The 20747-nt window shown below is 42.6% G+C and overlaps 1 protein-coding gene across 1 annotated transcript in view; it reads left to right on the plus strand.

The window, feature by feature from the left end:
- The window catches only part of ELOVL2 (ELOVL fatty acid elongase 2), a 93750-nt gene that overhangs the window by 61631 nt on the left and 11372 nt on the right, over nucleotides 1-20747 (plus strand). Inside the window, exons 4-7 of the mRNA XM_054018961.1 lie at nucleotides 4957-5034; nucleotides 7795-7966; nucleotides 14833-14957; nucleotides 19444-19578. Of these exons, the coding sequence (XP_053874936.1) occupies nucleotides 4957-5034; nucleotides 7795-7966; nucleotides 14833-14957; nucleotides 19444-19578 (510 nt within the window). The remainder of the gene's footprint in view (nucleotides 1-4956; nucleotides 5035-7794; nucleotides 7967-14832; nucleotides 14958-19443; nucleotides 19579-20747) is intronic.

The following is a 20747-nucleotide window of genomic DNA, read 5'->3' on the forward strand; positions in this document are numbered from 1 at the left end:
GAGTGCTGTGATGGGAAAGAGGAATGCTGCAGTAGAGGGTGGGTCAAAGGTCTTCTACTGGTATTAGTTTTCCCACAGATCATGGCCCAATCAGAGCCTTGCTGAAAATACCCCGGCTTTTTCTACAGTGCTGCCAGCCCCTCCACTTTAAGGGGAAAACACAAAGCCACAGGTGGAATAAACCTGTTGATCATTTTCCACCCTCTCTTCCATGGGAGAGGAAGTGAGTACACACAGGCCAGAGAACACAAATCCTGGAGGTACATGGTAGAATGAAAGCAATGGGAACTGAAGCTGTTTGGCAGAGCATGTTGTGTGACCTCAGCTGCACCAGGCATTTGCAAAGAGTTCTTCAGCTGGATATTCTAGGCAATGGTCCCATTCTGCCCATTTTAGTGACCTGTAGCACACATTGTAAACAAGACCAGTGGTATTTGGACTGTTCTAAAGGAAGGGAAAAAATCTTCTTCCCCCCCCCCCTCTCTTTCCCTTTTTAAAAAAACAATACTGACCTGGAAAAGTATTTCATTATTGTCACTTTATAAATCCTTGTCTCTAACACCCATCCTTGGAGCACAGCAGATGCTCTAAGGCTTGTTTTGGCTGTCGGCACCTGACGTTTTAAAATTGAAGGGACAGTGCAAGACTTCTTTTCATTCATATTTATAAAAAAACATGTCCTATTCTATTTGCCAGTGCTTTAGATATATTAAAACTGAAATTTCTGAAACAATTCTAATTTAATTTTCACCATTAATGGCACTGGTTTACATTTGAACTTCATTTAGTTTGAACAATGCAACTGGATCAGTTCCCCGCTCAGAGTTTCACAGCCAAAGCATAAGGTGGCACTGCATGGGTTGCAAACTCTGCTGGAGGCTTTATTTAAATCAAAAAAGTGTTGGTGGAGCGGGTGACACTCTGGTTTCACTGAAACATTATGGATTAAGATATTTCACTACATTTTATAATATTTTAGAAAACCATTCTCTTTCCTTAAAATAAAATATCCTAAAAGTGGGGACTAAGACAGCTGAGAGTATCCTTAAGAGATTTAAAAGCTCCGTTTTCTCGAATCAAAGCAGTACAAAGTGCTTTTCGCTTTTTCAGATGAGAAGATGGGCTTGCTTGTGGCTAAGTCAAGGACCAGAAGTCAATCAATTTGAGTTCCATTCCAAGCTCTGCCACAGACTGCCCTGTGATCATAGACAAGTCATTTGTGGACTGATTTTCAGAGGTGAAATCAATGGGACCTGCAGGGAGTCAGGGTACCTCACATCTGTGACCACAGACACAGCTGACAATGAGGATTAAACGTGTAGCTTAAGGAGGACAAGCCACTTGAGCTAAAGCAGAAATGCTTTAGTTGGGAAAAAGTAGCAAGCTGCTAAGCTGTTGGGTCCTGCCACTAAAGAAAGATATTTCCATATATCCTAAGCCAAAATATTTCATTGCCACTTCTGAAAAACAAAACACTAATCTCCCTTTTGATCTATTTCATCATCTGCCTTCTGGAGCTGTTGTGAACCACATAGATTCTCGGATAGAGGGTGAATGTAATGTAAGGTCTAAGGTTTGTTTTCTTCAGTTAGGGATTTTTACCGCTCCGTACTGGAAATAACAGTAACTTGTAGAAGAACTTGGGTCTCCACCTATTCTACTTCAGGGATAAGCAGTAACATACAGCACACTGGCCTGCAGAGCCAAGAAATGTAAATAAATGGTCTGCCAGAGAATTAAGAAGTCTCTTTTTTTTCTTATGGTTCCCAGTATTTTTTTAAACCCCTGTAAGTACATAGAATGAGCCCCTTGGGTTTCTCACTAGAAAATGGGTGTGTTATGATAAAACAAACAGTATAAAAGGACATTTTCACAAATAAACAACTCTTTATAGAAGGATATTAAGTAACCCATTCTCACCATCCTTACAAAGATCTGTTCTGACTGAACCTCATGGAACAGTACAGCTAAAAGGTTGAGGTATTTCGTTTCTTTGCATATTGATTGAATAAGACATTACATCACAGTTGCTTGAATGTCCAATGGGAATAGCAATGATTTCATCCACAAACAACCATGGGGTTGTAGATAGAAAAACTATTTAAACTTCAATGGCAAACTAATTTGTAAACTACGAAAACTGTAGGTTTGCTGCACAGTATTTCTATTTAATAAGTATGATTCACTTTTATGTATACACACTGTAGGAAACATTGTCTTAAGCCTCCTGTGGTGGGGAAAGAGATACTGGCAATCATTGAGTAGAGGGTTTCTCATGGGGCATGTCAGTGTCGGGTGTGGTAGCAAAAGTCAATACAGTACTCGGCAGTTCTTGTCATTGCACTACCATTGTCATTGTACTACTAGAGTACAGGAACGGTGATTCTTGAACAGCACCTAAACTGATCAGAGGCAGAGATGACCTTCAGTAAATGGTAACATGCGTCAAGACACAGACTTTACCTCAGCTTGCTCTTCAGAAAGAAGAAACACAGTCCTTTAGGAGACAAGCTACTGTTTTTTTCTCATCCTTCTACCCCTCCTCCAAATATATATTATATATAAATAAATAAAACCACATTTCTACCTCAGAGATGCTTTTCCAAGGGCCAGATTTTGTAGTCTATGTCACAAGTCAGGGCAACCGCACCGGTATCCCCTCTTGCAGGCAGTAAGGACACCCACTCTAGGTTCCTGGCTCCTCAGTCATCACCTCTCTTGGATTCAGACCCGAGACTCATTCCCCACTGAGCAAGGTTTTTCCAGACTGCACAGTTCCTTGCCTACACTGCGAGTTCCCCAGCAAGCCAAACCATCTAAACAGATGTGCGTGTCTGCACCATGCTTTCTCCTCAGAGGCTATAAACAGCACAGATGCCCACAGTTATAAATTACCACACAAGTACATTTATTCTTAAGATGAAAGTTTTACAGAACAAACATAGTAAGAATAGAAGACCTTACAGGCATGCTAATAAGCTTACCAGAGATCACCCCACCAAATCTAACAAGGGCTCTGGTCAGTGACAGTCCATCTAATCCTTCCACAATAATTGGACTCCCTCCTTTGGACAGGTGGTTCTGATCATTTTCTGGAACAGAAAGAAGGCCTTAAATCAAGTTAAATTCAGGCTATTTATCCAAAAGTCCTTTGTTTGATAGTCTCTGTAGAATCCAGTTTGAACCAGCACGTGCAAGCCTCTCCAAGTGGCTGTACCTTCCTGGAGGTGTTACAACCTGAGTGGACCTAGGGGTTCTTGTTGACCGGAGGATGACAATGAGTCGACAATGTGACGTGGCGGTGAAAAAAGCCAATGCGGTCTTGGGATGCATTAGGCGAGGTATATCTAGTAGTGATAAGGAGGTGCTGCTTTCATTGTATAAGGCGCTGGTGAGACCTCATTTGGAGTACTGTGTGCAGTTCTGGTCTCCCATGTTTAAAAAAGATGAACTCAAATTGGAACGGGTGCAGAGAAGGGCCACTAGGATGATCAGAGGAATGGAAAACCTGTTGTATGAAAGGAGACTAGAGGAGCTCGGGTTGTTTAGTCTGACAAAACGAAGGCTGAGGGGGGATATAATTGCTCTCTTTAAATATATCAGAAGGATAAATACCAGGGAGGGAGAGGAATTATTCCAGTTTAGTACTAATGTGGACACGAGAACGAATGGATATAAACTGGCAGTGGGGAAGTTTAGGCTTGAAATTAGACGAAGGTTTCTGACCGTCAGAGGGGTGAAATATTGGAACAGCCTTCCGAGGGAAACGGTGGGGGCGAAGGACCTGTCTGGTTTTAAGATTAAGTTAGATAAGTTTATGGAGGGAATGGTTTAATGGTAAAACACATTAGCTGAGGAATACCGAGCAATAGCAGGTAAATAGTATAATGGCTAACAAGGGTCATGCTGGAGACTCTTGCCTACATGCTCGGGGTCTTACTGATCGCCATATTTGGGGTCGGGAAGGAATTTTCCTCCAGGGTAGATTGGCTGAGGCCCTGGAGGTTTTTCGCCTTCCTCTGCAGCATGGGGCAGGGATCGCTAGCAGGAGGGTTCTCTGCCAATTGAAGTCACCAAGACACAGGATTTGGGGACTTCATCAGCAGAGTCAAGGGAAGGGTGGGGACGGTTTTGTGGCCTGCGGCATGCAGGGGGTCAGACCAGATGATCATAATGGTCCCTTCTGACCTTAAAGTCTATGAGTCTATGAGTCTATGGATTTGTCTAGTCACCCCCATTGGTCTTAGTTTCTGGAGGAGCTGTGCTCACCTTCCCCTGTGTGGACTTCCAGAGACCCACAAAACAATCACAGCAACACCCTTTGCATTTCTACATTTGTTTTTTAGTGTTGCATGGTGTTAACTCATCACATATTTGTGTGACACTTTAATGTAGCATCAGGATACTCCTATGAAATTATTTTAAGACTCTTTGCCACTTCATTCAGTACAATATATACTCTCTTCTCCTGGGAGATATAGATATGAATGATATGGGAAAACATATTCTCTCCCTCCTCCCCCAGCCCAAATACACTTTCAGTTTGTTTGGAGGAACAGGGAAAGATATTGGCTGCACCAGTAATCTGTTTAGCACTTCTCGTGCTGCCCTGCATGTGTCAGATAGAACAGCTCTACTCAAAACATAGGCTTTCTACAAAAGAGACTTCCTAAAGAGCTGTAGGTTGAGAAGCACTGTGAGAGATGACAACCTATCTATGATAGGTTTGAAGTTTCAAGTCCAGCAAAACGAGAAAGGCAGGATTTGTTGCATTGTGTATTTCCATCACCACATTCTAACCTTTTAATTCCAGAACAGAACACTATTCTGATATATGCAAATAGACTATTTTAATAGCATCTGTTCGTGGGATGAATCGGCAACACTGAGCGGAAGCACAGAGGAATATGAATGACTACTTTTGTTGAGTGATTTACTGCGTGTGTTTTGTTCCAGCTTATGCTCTCCAGTTGGGAAGGAGGCTATAACTTACAGTGTCAGAACCTTGTCAGCGCAGGAGAAGCCGATATCCGGGTGAGGCAGAAACAGCAACTCAGTAACTAAAAGATAGTGTGGTCTATTTCTCCATAGGCTTTGGTGCAATTCCCTTGCATCACTGGCCTATTTAGATTTTAGCATTAGGATTTAAAAAAAAATGATCTTATTTCTGTTTGTTACACAGTGGGATATGTATATTAGGGTTACCATATTTCAGCAAGCAAAAAAGAGGACGGGAGAAGCCCCGCCCTAGCCCCGCCCCTGCCCCTCCCACTTCCCGCCCCCCTCAGAACCCCCAACCCTCCCCCCGTTCCTTGTCCCCTGACTGCCCCCTCCTGGGACCCCTGCCCCTAACTGCCCCCCAGGACTCCACCCCCTACCTAAGCCTCCCTGCCTCTTGTCCCCTGACTGCCCCCTCCTGAGACCCTCCCCCTATCCTAACTGGCCCCCTAGGACCCTACCCCCTACCTGTACCCTGATTGCCCCAACCCTTATCCACATCCCACCCCCAGACAGACCCCTGGGACTCCCACGCCCCATCCAACCACTTCCCACCCCCTGACAGCCCCCCCCAGAACTCCCGACCCATCTAAACCCCTCTGCTCCCTGACAGCCCCCCCTGAACTCCCAAAGACCCCCCCCGCTCCTTGTCCCCTGACTGCCCCCTCCTGGGACCCCTGCTCCTAACTGCCCTCCAGAACTCCACCCCCTACCTAAGCCTCCTTGCTCCTTGTCCCCTAACTACCCCCCCAAATGCCCCCCAGGACCCTACCCCCTACCTGTACCCTGACTGCCCAAAACCTTCTCCACTCCCCCCCAAAAGCCCCCCCCTGAACTCCCGACCCCCCCGTCTCTTGACTGCTCCCTCCAGAACCTCCCTGCCCCTTCTCCTGCCCCCTGACCCCCTTACCCTGCCGCTCAGAACAGGGTGTTGGGCTCTGTGCGGAGCCAGACACGTGGCTGCGCTCCCCAGCACAACACACAATCCGGTCCCTGCCCCTGCACAGTGCTGCCGGAGCGGGGCACTGGGCTGCAGGGGAGGAGGAGCTGCCGAGGCCCGATGCAAATGGCCCGGCCGGCTCAGAATGCAGGGAGGGAGGGGGGGGAGGAGGAGCTCTACAGCTGCTCCGGAGTCCAGTCCGGCAAGCTGCGGGGGAAGGGCTCTGGCTGCCAGAGCCCCATGCAAGCGGCTGAATTTCCTGCAGCCCTCCCAGCCGCGCCTCGCTCTGCATGGGGGGGAAATCCCGGACGTTTTTAGTGATTTACAAATTCCCCCCCGGGACGCTATTTTTAACACAAAAAGGAGGACATGTCCGGGTAAATCCGGACGAATGGTAACCCTATGTATATGCTGATCCAGGTTGGATGTGTCCTCACTCCCCAGTATAGGGTAAAGAACAATGTGCGAGGTACATTTTTGTTCTGGAAAGGCTTTTACAAAAGTTTATGTCCAATATTTCTGGCTCCTCGGGCATTGCATTATCATTAATTATCAGAACAGATACCAATACAAAATGGAAATGTTTTCTATGGAAAACATAAATCCTTTAATTAAAAACCTATGGTGAAATTGTCCATGCAAATTTGGGTTCTTGTGGGTCCAAAGTGCATCTGAACCAATCTGAACTCTGGGAATGCTTGGATCCAGATTTTGCATCTTCACCTCATCTCTAGCCTTGACTCCTATTACACACCTTAAAATTCAAAGTTTTGTCCTTCTATTGTTCCAGATTCCCCATGAACACTCCCACCTGTTATAAGCGACAAAGTGTCCTATGGCACCTTAAAGACTAACAGACGTATTGGAGCATAAGCTTTCATGGGTGAATACCCACTTCGTCAGATGCATGCAAAGTGGGTATTCACCTACGAAAGCTTATGCTCCAATATGTCTGTTAGTCTATAAGGTGCCACAGGACCCTTTGTTGCTTTTTACATATCCAGACTAACACGGCTACCCCTCTGATACTTGTCACCTGATATAGTTAATCATTCTTCCTTTTCGCCAATACTTACTCCATTCCTCCATTTTGGCCCCCTTTCTCCTTTTCTAGGGCTTTCCACATTTTGGCTTGCAAGGGTCACTCAGACACATTTTCCCATCTATATGATTTTTTTTTGTTCCTCCCTTGGAGATACTACTACTTTAAATTTTCTTCTCTCCCTCTTGGCTAATAGGCTCTATGAATCTCACTGCAATACTCTGCATTAAGGGTCCTGTGAAATTACGATATTCTGGGCTGGTATTAATTGGCATATCTCCTATGAAGGATCTGCTCCATTGTGTCCAAGGGGCTTTGATAATGGACTATGTGGGCTGCCTACTTTAATTACTCTTTTGAGAACTTGCATATTACAACACATTTAAAATAGTCATTTAATTTTTTTCAGATCACGTTTGAAAAGTTTTCCAGTAGCAACAGTCCCCAAGTTGGTTGCTGCTCAAGTATCCCACTAGTTCATTATGCTTCACATTCTCCCCACTCGCCTATCTGCCTGTGAAGGCCCCTAGAAAAAGGTTATTGTAGCTTTTTGATCCAGATGAAGAGCAATTAGAAAGCCTTACTTTGGAAGTTTAGATCAGAAGGCATTTTCAGAAAATCTTCATTACATGCAAAACAGGTTAGAGGTCTAAGAATACTTAGGGAATAAGAAATGTTTGCCCAAATCCTGCCATCTTTCATCAATGGGAAAATGACTTCAACGGGAATTTTGTTAGAGCAAGGATTGATTAAGGATAGCAGAATTTAGCCCTTTACGAACAGATCTTTATTTCTCTTTCTCTTGCTCATACAGGTGGCCAAGGTGCTGTGGTGGTATTATTTTTCCAAAGCAATTGAATTCATGGACACTATTTTCTTTGTACTGAGGAAGAAAAACAGTCAAATTACTTTCCTTCATGTATATCATCATGCCACTATGTTTAACATCTGGTGGTGTGTTCTGAACTGGATCCCTTGTGGACAAAGTAAGTGTTTCTATCATTTTCTCAGCAGTATGTTAAGGGGGTAGATGTAGGGGATTTGCACACAGCTATGCATTGCAAGCATTTAATAGTAATATTAGCTATCTGCAGAATTATTCACAAATCCCTACAAAATCAAGGTGAGTATACAGTCATATGGATTTATTTGCAGAGGTGCTGAGCACCTGCCGTTCCTCTTGAAATAAAAAAGAATTGTGAGTGCTCAGGATCACGGACTGCCGGGCCACCAAACTATTGCTACATGCTCAGATACTAGAGTTGTGAATAAGGCTACAATTTAGTCATGTGTATTTTTAGTAAAAGTCATGGACAGGTCATGGGCAATAAATAAAAGTTCACAGTCTGTGACCTGTCAATAACTTTTACTATAAATACCCTTGATAAAATGGGGGGGGGGGAGGAGACGCGCATTGCTGGGGAGGCACTGCTTGTGGGGGATGCCCTGGGAGGCCACTGCTGGTGGGGTCCACTGATTGGGGGGGGGGTCACCCCGGGGCCAGCAGCACCAGCTGGCAGGGGCTGCTGAGCAGCGGCTGCTCTGGCCACCCCTGGGACCGCTGCTGGGGGGGTGGGGGGCAGGAGGGTGCTGCTCGGGCGGGGAGCTGGAGCCAGCAGCACCAGCTGCCAGGGACTGCCCCAGAGCCACTGCTTGGGGCCGCCGAGCAGCGGCTGCTCTGGCCGCCCCAAAGACCACTGCTCAGGCAGTCCCTCGGATCAGCTGCCCAGGTCCGCCTGAGCAGCGGCTGGTGTGGCTAGCCCCAGAGCCACTCCTTCAGCTGTTGCTATGGCTGTTCCCAGGATCACCCAAGTAGCTGGCCCTGAGATCAGCCACACTGGCCGCTGCAGAAGTCATGGAGGTTGTGGAAAATCACAGAATCTTTGACAGACCCGGTGCCCTAGTGAGGAGCACAGTATACAGTGCCTAGAGACTGACAGATGGGACCGGATTCTCCTCAAACCAGTTTCATGCAAGTGTATCTCCCTCAAATAGAATAACTGAGAGAAGAATCTGTCCCATAAGATACTTAAGGCAAAATAATGAAGTCAATGGGAATTTCACCCCTGCTGTATAGCACAACATTCAAATGCTTATACATTTTTGACTTCTTGCACTAGCAAGATCTTTCGTTTATAAATGTGTAACTAAGCATCTGTGAGCAGCATAACTGATTTGAAGACATTTAGAAGTACGCAGGCCAAACTGAAAAAAAAATTTGTACTCAAAACCCCTATATAGAAATAAAGAGAATATTCAAACTCCATCCAGGGTAGGCAAAGCCCAGTTTGTTTGCTTATGAGGAACTGCCATTGCCTATTATCTTAGTGAAGGGTTATGCTCCCCCCTCAAGTGTTCCTATTTCTTGTGAATATTTTAAACAATTATTTAAACTTTTCAACTTCACACTCTACTGAAGAATCGTAATTCCATTTGTCACCCAAACTTTGACAAGCCACGGACGATCATAGTCTCAGGACCTCGTTTTGAATAGGTAAGGGTCTGATCCTGCTCCCCTTGAAGTCAGTAGCAAAAATTCCCATCCATTTCTATGGGAAGAGGATTCAGCCTTAACTTCATATGAGGCCTGGGCTGTTAGGAGAGAGAAAGGGACTATGTCTGCTCTCACTTATACAAAAGTAAATCAGAATTAACTCTACTGAAGTGCAATGGAGTCACACTGTTGTAAAACTGATGAGAAATCAGTATCAGAGTACACTGTGTACTTGGCAGTGTAAATGTAACACATTCACTGTCTCTTAAAAATATTCCTCTTTGAATCACAGACCCTACATTGATGAATTTGGCTTGTTTTAGAGTCCTATTTTGAAGACCTGAAATTTGACTGCATAGTTGGTAGGAAGTCACAGTGATGCAGAGTAATGTGCATTTTACCCAAGTGAAACCAGATGTCTTTGTGACAGAAAATTGGCCTTCTCTAGCTCCCTGCACATCAAAAGTCAGGTATAATAATTATTGTTGTGGAATATATCATGTTCATCTTGGCTGGAAATTGTCAGTCTCACCGTCTCCTCCCATACCCAAGGGAAATAGTGATAGTTAGAGACTACTGTCTCTGCATTGTGGCTTAGAGTGGGAAGTGGAGAATTATTTCTAGCATCAAATCAAGAACATTCCTGTTAGTGGGTAAATGGAATGATTTTTTTCTGTAGCCTTGTCATTTAAGTTGAAAAGAAAATTAATGTTTTAACTTAGTTTTTAAGCTTTGGTTCCCACATCCCTCAAAAGGGAAATTATCTCAACCTATACAAAATTCAGCAGCTCTATTTTCAAAGTAATGTGTTATAAGTTCTTATTTTTAATAGTGTAAGACCCAAGTCTCCACTGCTTAGTGCAGTCACTTTGATTGTGTGAAGTAGGTGTAAAATGCTCCCACAGACCCTGTGGAGAATTGTGATTTGGCAGTGATTTACACACAGTTTGTACGGGTGTCAAGGACTGCTTAGGGGCGAGGCAATGGACATACCAGCCTCTGTGCTCTCTTCTATGGCTAACGCACAGGACCTGATTCTCCACCACTTTTACAGCAGCATAATTGTAACAGAGAGGAGAATTGTGATGTTTCCTGGGCTACCCCAGGTTGTGAGGCACCCCACTTCCACCTGCCCTTCGCATGAGGAAGCCTTGTCCGTCCCTGCTGGAGGTCAGCTCCCCAACTCCACCGGCCACATGCAACACAAGCACTCGCCTCTAAGCCTCACAGGCCTTGCTGTCTCTTTATAGGTTCACACTGGGCACATTGCAACCCTGGAGCTCCTCCCCACCCCCATCTCCCTGGAGTGTCTAGCCCCGGTTCCACTGGACACTCACTGTATTCAGATTCACTGCTTACCACTTCCATCTGAGATCACTTCTCCGCTTAACCCACAGGCCTTAGCTGTAGCTTTTCTGCCAGGTGGAGTCTGCAACAAGGACAAGGTTTAACATACCAGGGGGTTCCTCTTACCAATCCAAAATAGAACCAGCTCAAGCCCCCACCCAGTAATCTGGGAAAACTAACTACCGCCCATAAGAGGCAGTACTTCCCCACTTGCAAACTCCAAGTCTGTGTGTAACAAAAGAAAACTTATTAAAAAGGGAAAGGAGACCCAGTATTAATTTGGGAAAACACAGCAACCAATTCGAAAGCATCTAACCATAAGCAAACACCCACCCACAGTATGTTGGGTCATGTCCTTTGCCTCAGTTTCTTACCTTATAGGAAACAAATGTCCCCTTAATACACCACTCCCCTTGTCCTATACTGCACTCCACTCACAATTGGTTGCCTTTGGTCAGCTACTGTTATCTCTGCCACCACTGGCCACTCACTACCACCTCTGCTGCTGCTGTCTTTGCCACCCTCAGCTCTGCTGCTGCTACTTACCACTCACTGCTACCTCTGCAATGTTGCATTCTGAAGTTCCACCATAAAACCCAGCTCTTAGTGAACTCACTGAGTAGGGGGAGCATCTCAGCTGCTCTTTCTCTTCATTATCTTTCACTACAACACTGTCTCCACACTAGGTCTAAGGCTTAGCCCCTAGACCTGCTCACAAGTGATTTCAACTCTAGTAACTTCTGAACAGAAACAAGGACTCTCAGGGGAGTCCAATCAGCTCTGTCTTTAGACACTAAAGAGGAGAGGCTCAAATGGTGTCTAGGACTCTTAGGGCAGAGTCCATACCATCAGATAGGAACACCCATCCCACCCCCATCTCATTTTCACTGGGATTTGACATCCTTAACCCCTGCTTAGCAAGTGAGTTTCAGTTTAGGGTGACCTCCTTAATAAGGGCATACTAAGTACAGTTCTACTCATACAATAAGGATGATAATTCTAAAGTGAATTGTAACCCCAAACCAGCCAAACTTGATCACTTTGGCAAAACAGCTCTGTCTGCTAAATACCTAGGCAGAGTGAGTGTGTCAATGCAAATGTGGTCTGTTCCTGAAATCTTTTCCCCCAGTTCATCATTGGATGTCAGGGGACAGCTCATTCAGACCCTGCTTACATAGATATCAATATATCAGCACAGCAGGTCTCCTAGGTGAAGGACGCAGTGTGTTCTTTGCTTCCCAAGATATACAAGTCACATCCTGTGTTTTCATTCATAAACAGGACACCTGCTGGTGCTTTGTTTCTTCCTATAGATTCTGTAACCTTACAACTGGAACCTGGGCTGAAGGCAAGTCTACACTACCATGCTACATGGGTGCAGCTGCGCCACTGTAGCGTGTCTGGTGAAGACGCGTGATGCCAACAGGAGAACGCTCTTCTAGCAGCATAATTATTCCACCTCCACAAGAGGCAGAAGCTATGGTGGTAGGAAAGTATCTGCCACTGACATAGCGCGGCATGGACAGTGCTTAGGTCACTGTAACTTGCATTGCTCAGGGGGCGTCTTTTTCACATCTCTAAGCGATGCAAGTTACATCCCCTTAAGTGGTAGTATAGACAAGCCCTTGGTCAGCAAATAGATCTCCATTGTGAGGTAGACAACACACAATACACTCGTGATCAGACAGGGAGGTAAGTGTCTGTCACCGCCTCCCTGAAAGGAACACGTTGGATGCAGGTCACCTCTTGGAGACCTGCCTTAACTCCAAGACTTTAAGAACACAATTTTCAGTATAGAGACATAAGTCCTTAAATATTACCCCTACATGCATTTTGCAATGATTATGTCAACCAGTGGGCTACTGGCTCACAGTGAAGATCTTGTATGTCACCCTTTAGTAAATTATATGCATACATGACCAAAGAAATTCCTGTAAAACCCTATGAACCCCCTGCACCCTCAGCACTGAGAGGGCCCTGTGTCACAAGAATCAGACCCATTTGTTCTCTGACCAAATGTTAACATATTCTGTAGCTGCTGAACATTCTACTAACAGAATGAACATATGTAACTTAGCAATATTGCTACTTCCTGCTCAACTATCCGGGCAAAAGGGTATAGGGTAATTTATCCACATCATGCAGAATGCTAGAATTAATATTCAGTTACTGCAATTGATTGTAATGGTGAAATATTGTTTGGAGCCAAATTCTGTAGTCCTTAAGCAAGCAAAACATTCACTGAAGTCGGTGAAAGCTTTTCCTCCATTAAGGCCACAGAATTTGCCCCGAGTACACGAATTGTACTCCAATACAAAGAGTAAAGCTCTCACTGCAGTGTTCAGTAATGGGAGTCCTTCATGTTCTTTTACCTCCCTGGGCACTAGGCTGGTGTTTATGGCAACATAATCTAAAATAGCTGAGTGTTTAGAGCTTAGAATGCCAAGACAGACAGACAAAGGATTTTTAGAACAAAGTGAAGGGATGGCCTGCAATCTAGAAAATAAAAAGGAAGAAGGCAGAAAGGAAATCATAGAGTAAAATATACAGCCTCTGACATAAAAGAAAAAGAAACCAAGGGAGGAAGAAGAGCTGGGTGTATGAGGCACTTCTCAGGGCACCCAGGGCCAAGTATCATCTTGTTCCCACTCACCTCCCGCATGAGGGAGACTTGCCTGTGCCAGCTAGGCATTAGCTCTCCAACACAACCAGCCTGTCAGCCACTGTAGCACTCTCCTCTATACCAGCCCTGCAGGGTGACAGTAGATGTACCCCAGCCTCCGAGTCCCTTCAAAGTGTCCACCTGTGGTAACCAGCCCCTGATCACTGGATACCCCCAGAAATCCCAAAGCCTCTATTCCCAAAGGAGCAGTGTGCCCCAGTTTACCCATTTTACCTTAGATCACTGTTTCAGTACTAAGAACAGCACTTGAGTTCAGTTACAGTAAAACAAAAGGAAACAGTTTTAAGAAAGAATAGAGATTCAATCAGAATCAAGTGTAAGCCATGGAAACAAATGGTTACACACATCACAATAAATGTAGGCCCTAGTTTGCATTTTAATAGTCACCTTTACTATTTAATGGAGTCGATTCTCACCCCAAAGTTCAGTCTTTTGCAATGCTTGCTAGCTCCAAAGAGCCAGGACCCAATCTCTCATGAAGCACCCCTACTCATCAAGGTACCTCCTCAGTGAGTGGATCCAGCATATCTTTCTCCAGCCCGTGATATACTCAATCAGTTTTTATTCACAAACAGGGTGATCCTCAGGCTGTCACACTGTTCCTTTTCAGTGTCAAATAGTTTAAATGTTTATAGATTGTCTTTGATGGTTTTCCATTGACTTTTGTGGGTTGGTGCAATGATGGACAATGAAGCAATGTATTACATAATTGACTAGCCTGGAAGGGTGACAACTTCCTCCTGCTTCAACCAGCCATCACTGAGACATATTCTCCTTGTAAACCACTTCCACTCCAAGACCATAAGGGTATAATTTTCAGTATAGTTACATTGTTCCTTAACTATTCCCTGTACACACATCCCCCAATGATTATGAGTATCGATAAACTACAAGCTTTCAGTAGAGATAGCACATGCCAGCCTTCATGGATAACTACAATGAAAGCAGTGTGCGCGCCATGTCTGAGACAGGAGTTGCTTGCAAAGAAAAGTGAACCCTTTGCTAGCTGGTACCAATGGAACTTGTGTCACAGTGTAGTAAGACTTTTTTGTGGTGGTGTGGGGGGAGGGAAGGTCAGCAATCCCGAGTGTGAAATCCAGTGCAAGTCCAAGAGTATCCTGACCAGAAGTGAGCAAAAAAAAAAAAAAAAAAAAAAAGGTAAAGAGCATTATTACTGGACGCAGTGTCAGAACGCTAGTGAGACCACTTGTAGATCAGTAAAAGTCCCTGCCTGTAAATTCTAAGAACATAGTTCCTAGTAGAAAGTCCTTCACCCCACCCCCAGTGATACCATTGAATAAAATGTTTTCTTTGTTGGATTCTTACAGGTTTCTTTGGACCCACTTTGAATAGTTTTATCCATGTTCTCATGTACTCCTACTATGGATTTTCTGTCATTCCTTCCATGCGCAAGTATCTGTGGTGGAAGAAATACCTCACTCAGGCACAACTGGTACATTTATTTTTCACTCTTTAATTTTAATAGATTTTTTTTTGTCAAAGGAGGTAGCATAAAACTGTAACCTTAAATATAAAGCTTTTGAAATGTGGGAGAGGAAGGACCTCTGATTCAAATTCCTATATCCAAATTCAACCCCAAAGTCTTTGTTTCCAGATCGGATCCAAAAGCAGAAATCTTGTGAAAAAACCTCATAAGAGTTCAGTACGATCAAATTCAAATTGTGCTGCCAAATCCAAATTCAGCATCAAACTCTAGAATAAACTTAATATGAACAGGGCCTAGGGAGCCCATTTTCATTAAGACTATGTTTATTCAATACTATCTTAATACATCTGAACTGAACTCACGGGGTGGAACAGGACTGAAGTACTTAGCAAGTTATTTAAGCACGATGATTAAAAGCCACAGCAATTGGATATTCTAAGTGTGGTTCTTCTCTGAAAAAGAACTACATACAAAAGGTATTTTATTATACATTAGACTTAGTCCCTCAGTTTATTCAGTTACAGCTGCTTACTTCACTGATGATGTTTTCATTGCATTTTACTCCTGTTAGACCTGGTAAGTCAATACAGCTCTGGCTCACACAAGACCACTAGACTTGTTAACTAGGTTCTACTGTAGAATCCTTGTTGGTGGTGATACATGAGCCAGTGAGAATCCAGCTTGAGCTGTCTGTACTAACAGAAGTTAAACACACACGGAAAAAATGAACAAACATCCTTTTACTTGATTTCAGATACAATCTGGCATCGCTGAGAAATAATCAATGTGCCCTCCTCCCTCCGTGCCATTTTTAGGGAGTAAATTTTCAGAGCAGAACCATTCTTTAAGTAAAGCCTGTTCATAAATGCAAAAAGACAGACATATTAACTTGACTTAAAAGATACCAAACCTTATTATTAAGGCTAAGGATGTGAAATGGAGTTTTGCACCTACCTTAACAGCCATTTTCATTCCAGATTTTGTTGTTTTTAAACACAGCACATTGATTCTACTTATGGTTTAATTCAGATTTTAATTGTTTTAACCTTGTAGGATTACTGTCAGAGGCAAGTTTTTCAAAAGTGGACTAACTTGTTGGCATAAAAAAAGATTTGCATACTTTTTTGGCTGCCAATCTTTCCTTTCATTAAAAAAAAAAAAAGTCTGGCCTTTATTTTGTATTTGTTATAGGGTAAAAATCTTAGGATACATTTGCAAGTAAATAGAATGGGCCTGATTCTTGCTATCAATAGAAGTTCACTGTGTGCAGTACTTTCCAGGATTGAGCCAGTTAAGATTCAAATGTCGCAATAGTGCCATGCAGTATACTTTGACAGTGTCATGTTTGGGGGCACAATTCAAACCAGTGTGGGGCTGTGTCACCACCTGCCTTGTAAACCTTGGTGCCTGAAATGCCCTACTGTTGTGCCTCACAAACTGGATGCCAGCAACCAGCATACAAGCATGCAGGTCACATCCTAAGTGTCTATGTGCCGGACATCCCTGGATCAGCACTTTGACTCTCGCAGCCAGCCTACAGCACAACAGTCTCACCATGGCTTCCACCAACCTTGGTTACTACTAGCAGACTGACCCCAACACACTTCCAGTCCTGAAATTTTCCCCAAACCATGTACCCTTTAGTTTCTGGCCCTCTCCAGGACCACTTAGAGAAATAAGGTTAGTTGATCCTTTAAAGAGAGAGACAAAAACATTGCAGAATATTAATTTAACTGGGGTAAATAACCCTTCCCTTCAAACAAATCACTGAGTTGGTTTATAGTAAAAATAAAACAGATTTAGTAATAATGGGACAGATTAAATGATGTCAAACAAAAGAAATAAAGTTATAAATGGTTGCAAGCAAATAATAGTGAAAACATGCAGCTAAAAGTCTAAAACTCAATTTAGTCAGGTACAGACTTTGTTCAAGATGGTTTATCTCACCAAATCTTCCTTCTTCCCAGCCATAGCTGACTTTTCCTCAGTCAGGACTTTCCACAGAAGTACAAGATGTTGTCTTCCTAGGTGAAAGATCTTTGTCTAAACAGTTCTCTCACCTTTATTCTGTTCCCAGAAACTTCACCACCCTGTTGGTCAAAGGACCCATTTTTCTCAGCTTGCAGGACAGCTTGTGTCTGTCTATTGATGGATGCCAAAGATGGTTTGTGTCTTTGCTTATATCTTCCAAAGTTCAATTACCTTGTTTCAAGAGGCAGGATGACCTCAAGCTGTTTTTCCTATACCTGGGAGGATGGAAGTGGAGTTTCCATTGTTTTGATTCCACCATGCTTAAATTTACATAGGAGACGGGTAAATAGCTGTGCTGTTCCCACCTGTCTGGCAGAGACCTGTTTCTCCCTTTCATTGGACAGACTGTAAAGTCTAATATCAATGAATATCCATAATTCCTTATACTGTTATTTTAACATATATTAATCACCAGTCTGTCATAGGCTTTCATAAAACAGCTTATTCAATGAACTTTGTATACATTACTGTATTATAAATCAATTGATTCAATGGCTTGTCACTTGAAGTTCAAACCCCTTGTCCGTATAGCTCAGATAAAGTTTCTCTTTCCTTCTAGAAGCTGTCTGCTCCCGATTGTTAGCTTAATAGCTTTGTTTACCTGATATGTAAATGGACCTTCACTGTCTCTGCCTGTTGACCAAGCATTCCTTTGTATAGGACAGACCTATTTACCAACTTTCCCTGACAGACCTGGCTTAAACACATTTTAGTCATCATTTCAGCATATAGCCATAACACTTAATACACACCACATACATACATTACTCAAGAATATTAATGATCAGTGAGATATTAGCTTTCAAATGATACACTACATGCTGCCTTTTAAATAAATATCATGACACCAGTGCGTGAGGTGTAATGAGTATGTCAGGCCTGACAAGTGTTGCTTTATGCAGTGTTGTTGTAGCCGTGTCGGTCCCAGAATATTAGACAGACAAGGTAGTTAAGGTAATATCTTTTTACCTAATGAGTGAGACAAGCTTTCGAGCTCCACGGAACTCTTCTGTATAAGCTTAAATGCTTGTCTCCCTCACCAACAGAAATTGGTCTAATAAAAAAATTATCTCATCTACTTTGCCTCTAAGAGTTGCTATCACAGGATAAAGAACCACAAATGGGCCTCTCTGTCATCGACAGTACACCATATTACTCACTGAGGGAGACAGTATTCAGTAGTGATTCTAGGAGAAACTCCCTCCCATTATTTATGGCCTTCATAGAAAATGGACACTACTAAATCATGCTAAATGCACCACTGATTAAAAAGTCATAAAAGCTATCAATTATGTAAGATGTTAAAACGATATACTTTTCAGTTAACTTTCCTATAGAGCTTTAAAATTGTAAGATTTGAAGAAAAAAAAGTTTTGCATCATCTACTTACATGCACCAAAGTCTCTCCAAAGCAGGAAACATAACCATAGTCCAATAAGAAAATAAAAAAATAAAAAAAAATAAAAAATCACAAAGCAGCAAGAGCACAAGACAAACATGCTCTGATTTAGAAAAATCTGCTTTAGTCTGGATACAGTACACAAAGCCATGTGCCCTTTGTAGTCAGCATTAATACATCAAGAGTTGTGTTTCAAAAACATATGTCATGCTGCACTCGTTACTGGTAGAAGAATGTGCTCTACACATTTTCATTTTAAAGAAGACTTCTTTATTCTTATTTTGGGAACAGACACTAGCAAAAAGCTCTAGAACAGTCTTGTGAAAATGTGTATTCTTTGAATCAGGACTGCATCTTAGGTCTTTTGTTTTCCTGCATACTTAAAACAGAATAATGCCTCATTCTAAAACTACATACAGTACATTGGTTCCATGGAGTACCGCATAATTCATTTGGTTGGATAGGATCTTATGATCCAGTTAATTAGGCAGTGTTTGGTAATAATAATAATTAAAAAAAAAAAAAAAAAAAAGGATCTTTGTAGCTTCCTCCCCATCTCATTACTCCTTTATTTGCGGTCTTCTTACGCCTACCAACACAGTTCTTTACCTGACCCAGACTTCTAGTTTCTCCTTTAAAATGGATGTTCCATTTTCAGCTCAGTCTTTTGAAACCGCTTCTTCAGGTCTCAGATATTCATCAGGTTTCTCTTAGGTTCTGCTTTAAAGATGATGCTGTAGGTGGCACAAAGTGTTCTAGCGGGCATCCCAGCCCCATTAAAAGAGAATAGCTACCAGTTTGCCAGCCAGTCCTGTATCTATAAAATGGCCAACCCTTAATTCTTTAGACCTTATATGAGAATAATTCGGATAGCCTCAGAACAATGCCCCCAAACAGAACGCTCACAAACTACAAAAAAATTATAATATGGAGATGGCATAGGAAATACCTGATTAAATGATCACCATCCTCTTTCCTGAAAATGCTCAAATAGTAATAAACCCCCCCCAAAAAATCTCATCTAAATTTATATAAATAAAATGTATGATCTATCTTTTACAGATTCAGTTTCTGCTCACCATTATCCACACTCTTAGTGCTGCCGTGAAGCCATGTGGATTTCCATTTGGTTGCCTCATGTTCCAGTCTTCGTACATGGCCACACTGGTTATTCTGTTTATAAACTTTTATATTAAGGTAAGTTGGGGAATGTAAAAATCATACACCGAGGTCTGATTTCAGGTTATATTTATTCATCAAGCTCCTGATTTGCTGATGAGTGCAACTCTCTGTGAATTTATACCACCATGCATTGTGCTACCAGAAATCAGAGATCTGGAATGTTTTTGCCAAATGGACTGATCCATGACATAAGAAACCTTAATACAATCAAGTTTTGTTAGCATTTTATTAAAAGAAAATACCGGATTTTTGTTTTTGTTTTTGGTGGGTATTTATGTTTGTTTGTTGTTTTTTGTTTGGTTGTTTTTTTGCTATTATAGCAGTTGAGGAATATGGATGCAATAAACCAGTGGTTCTCAAACTTTTGTACTGGTGACCCCTTTCATATAGCAAGCCCCTGAGTGTGACCCGCCCCCCCCCCATACATTAAAAACACCTTTTTTATATATTTAACACCATTATAAATGCTGGAGGCAAAGCAGAGTTTGGGGTGGAGTCTGACATCTTGTGAGCCCCCATGTAATAACCTCATGACCCCCTGAGGGGTCCTGACTGCCAGTTTGAGAACCCCTGCAGTAAACTATGTGAAAAAAACATACCTTCAAAAATTAAGTGATCGTTAGTTCAGGAAAATGCCATTTCTTTTCTCATTAAATGCCCAATTCTACAGTGTTCTGAGCACTTTCTGCAAGCTCCTTTCTGCCCTCAACTGCCAATAAAAATAGCAAAGGAAATACAGTGACAGATAAGAAGTGAAAAGAAGAACAGGAGTACTTGTGGCACCTTAGAGACTAACAAATTTATTAGAGCATAAGCTTTCGTGGACTACAGCCCACTACTTCGGATGCATATAGAATGGAACATATAATGAGGAGATATATATACACACATACAGAGAGCATAAACAGGTGGGAGTTGTCTTACCAACTCTGAGAGGCCAATTAATTAAGAGAAAAAAAAAAAAAAAAAAAAAAAAAAAACTTTTGAAGTGATAATCAAGCTAGCCGAGTACAGACAGTGTGATAAGAAGTGTGAGAGTACTTACAAGGAGAGATAGTCAACGTTTGTAATGGCTCAGCCATTCCCAGTCCTTATTCAAACCGGAGTTGATTGTGTCTAGTTTGCATATCAATTCTAGCTCTGCAGTCTCTCTTTGGAGTCTGTTTTTGAAGTTTTTCTGTTGT

This window comes from Malaclemys terrapin, chromosome 2 (assembly GCF_027887155.1).
Source record: "Malaclemys terrapin pileata isolate rMalTer1 chromosome 2, rMalTer1.hap1, whole genome shotgun sequence".
NCBI classification, from domain to species: domain Eukaryota; kingdom Metazoa; phylum Chordata; order Testudines; family Emydidae; genus Malaclemys; species Malaclemys terrapin.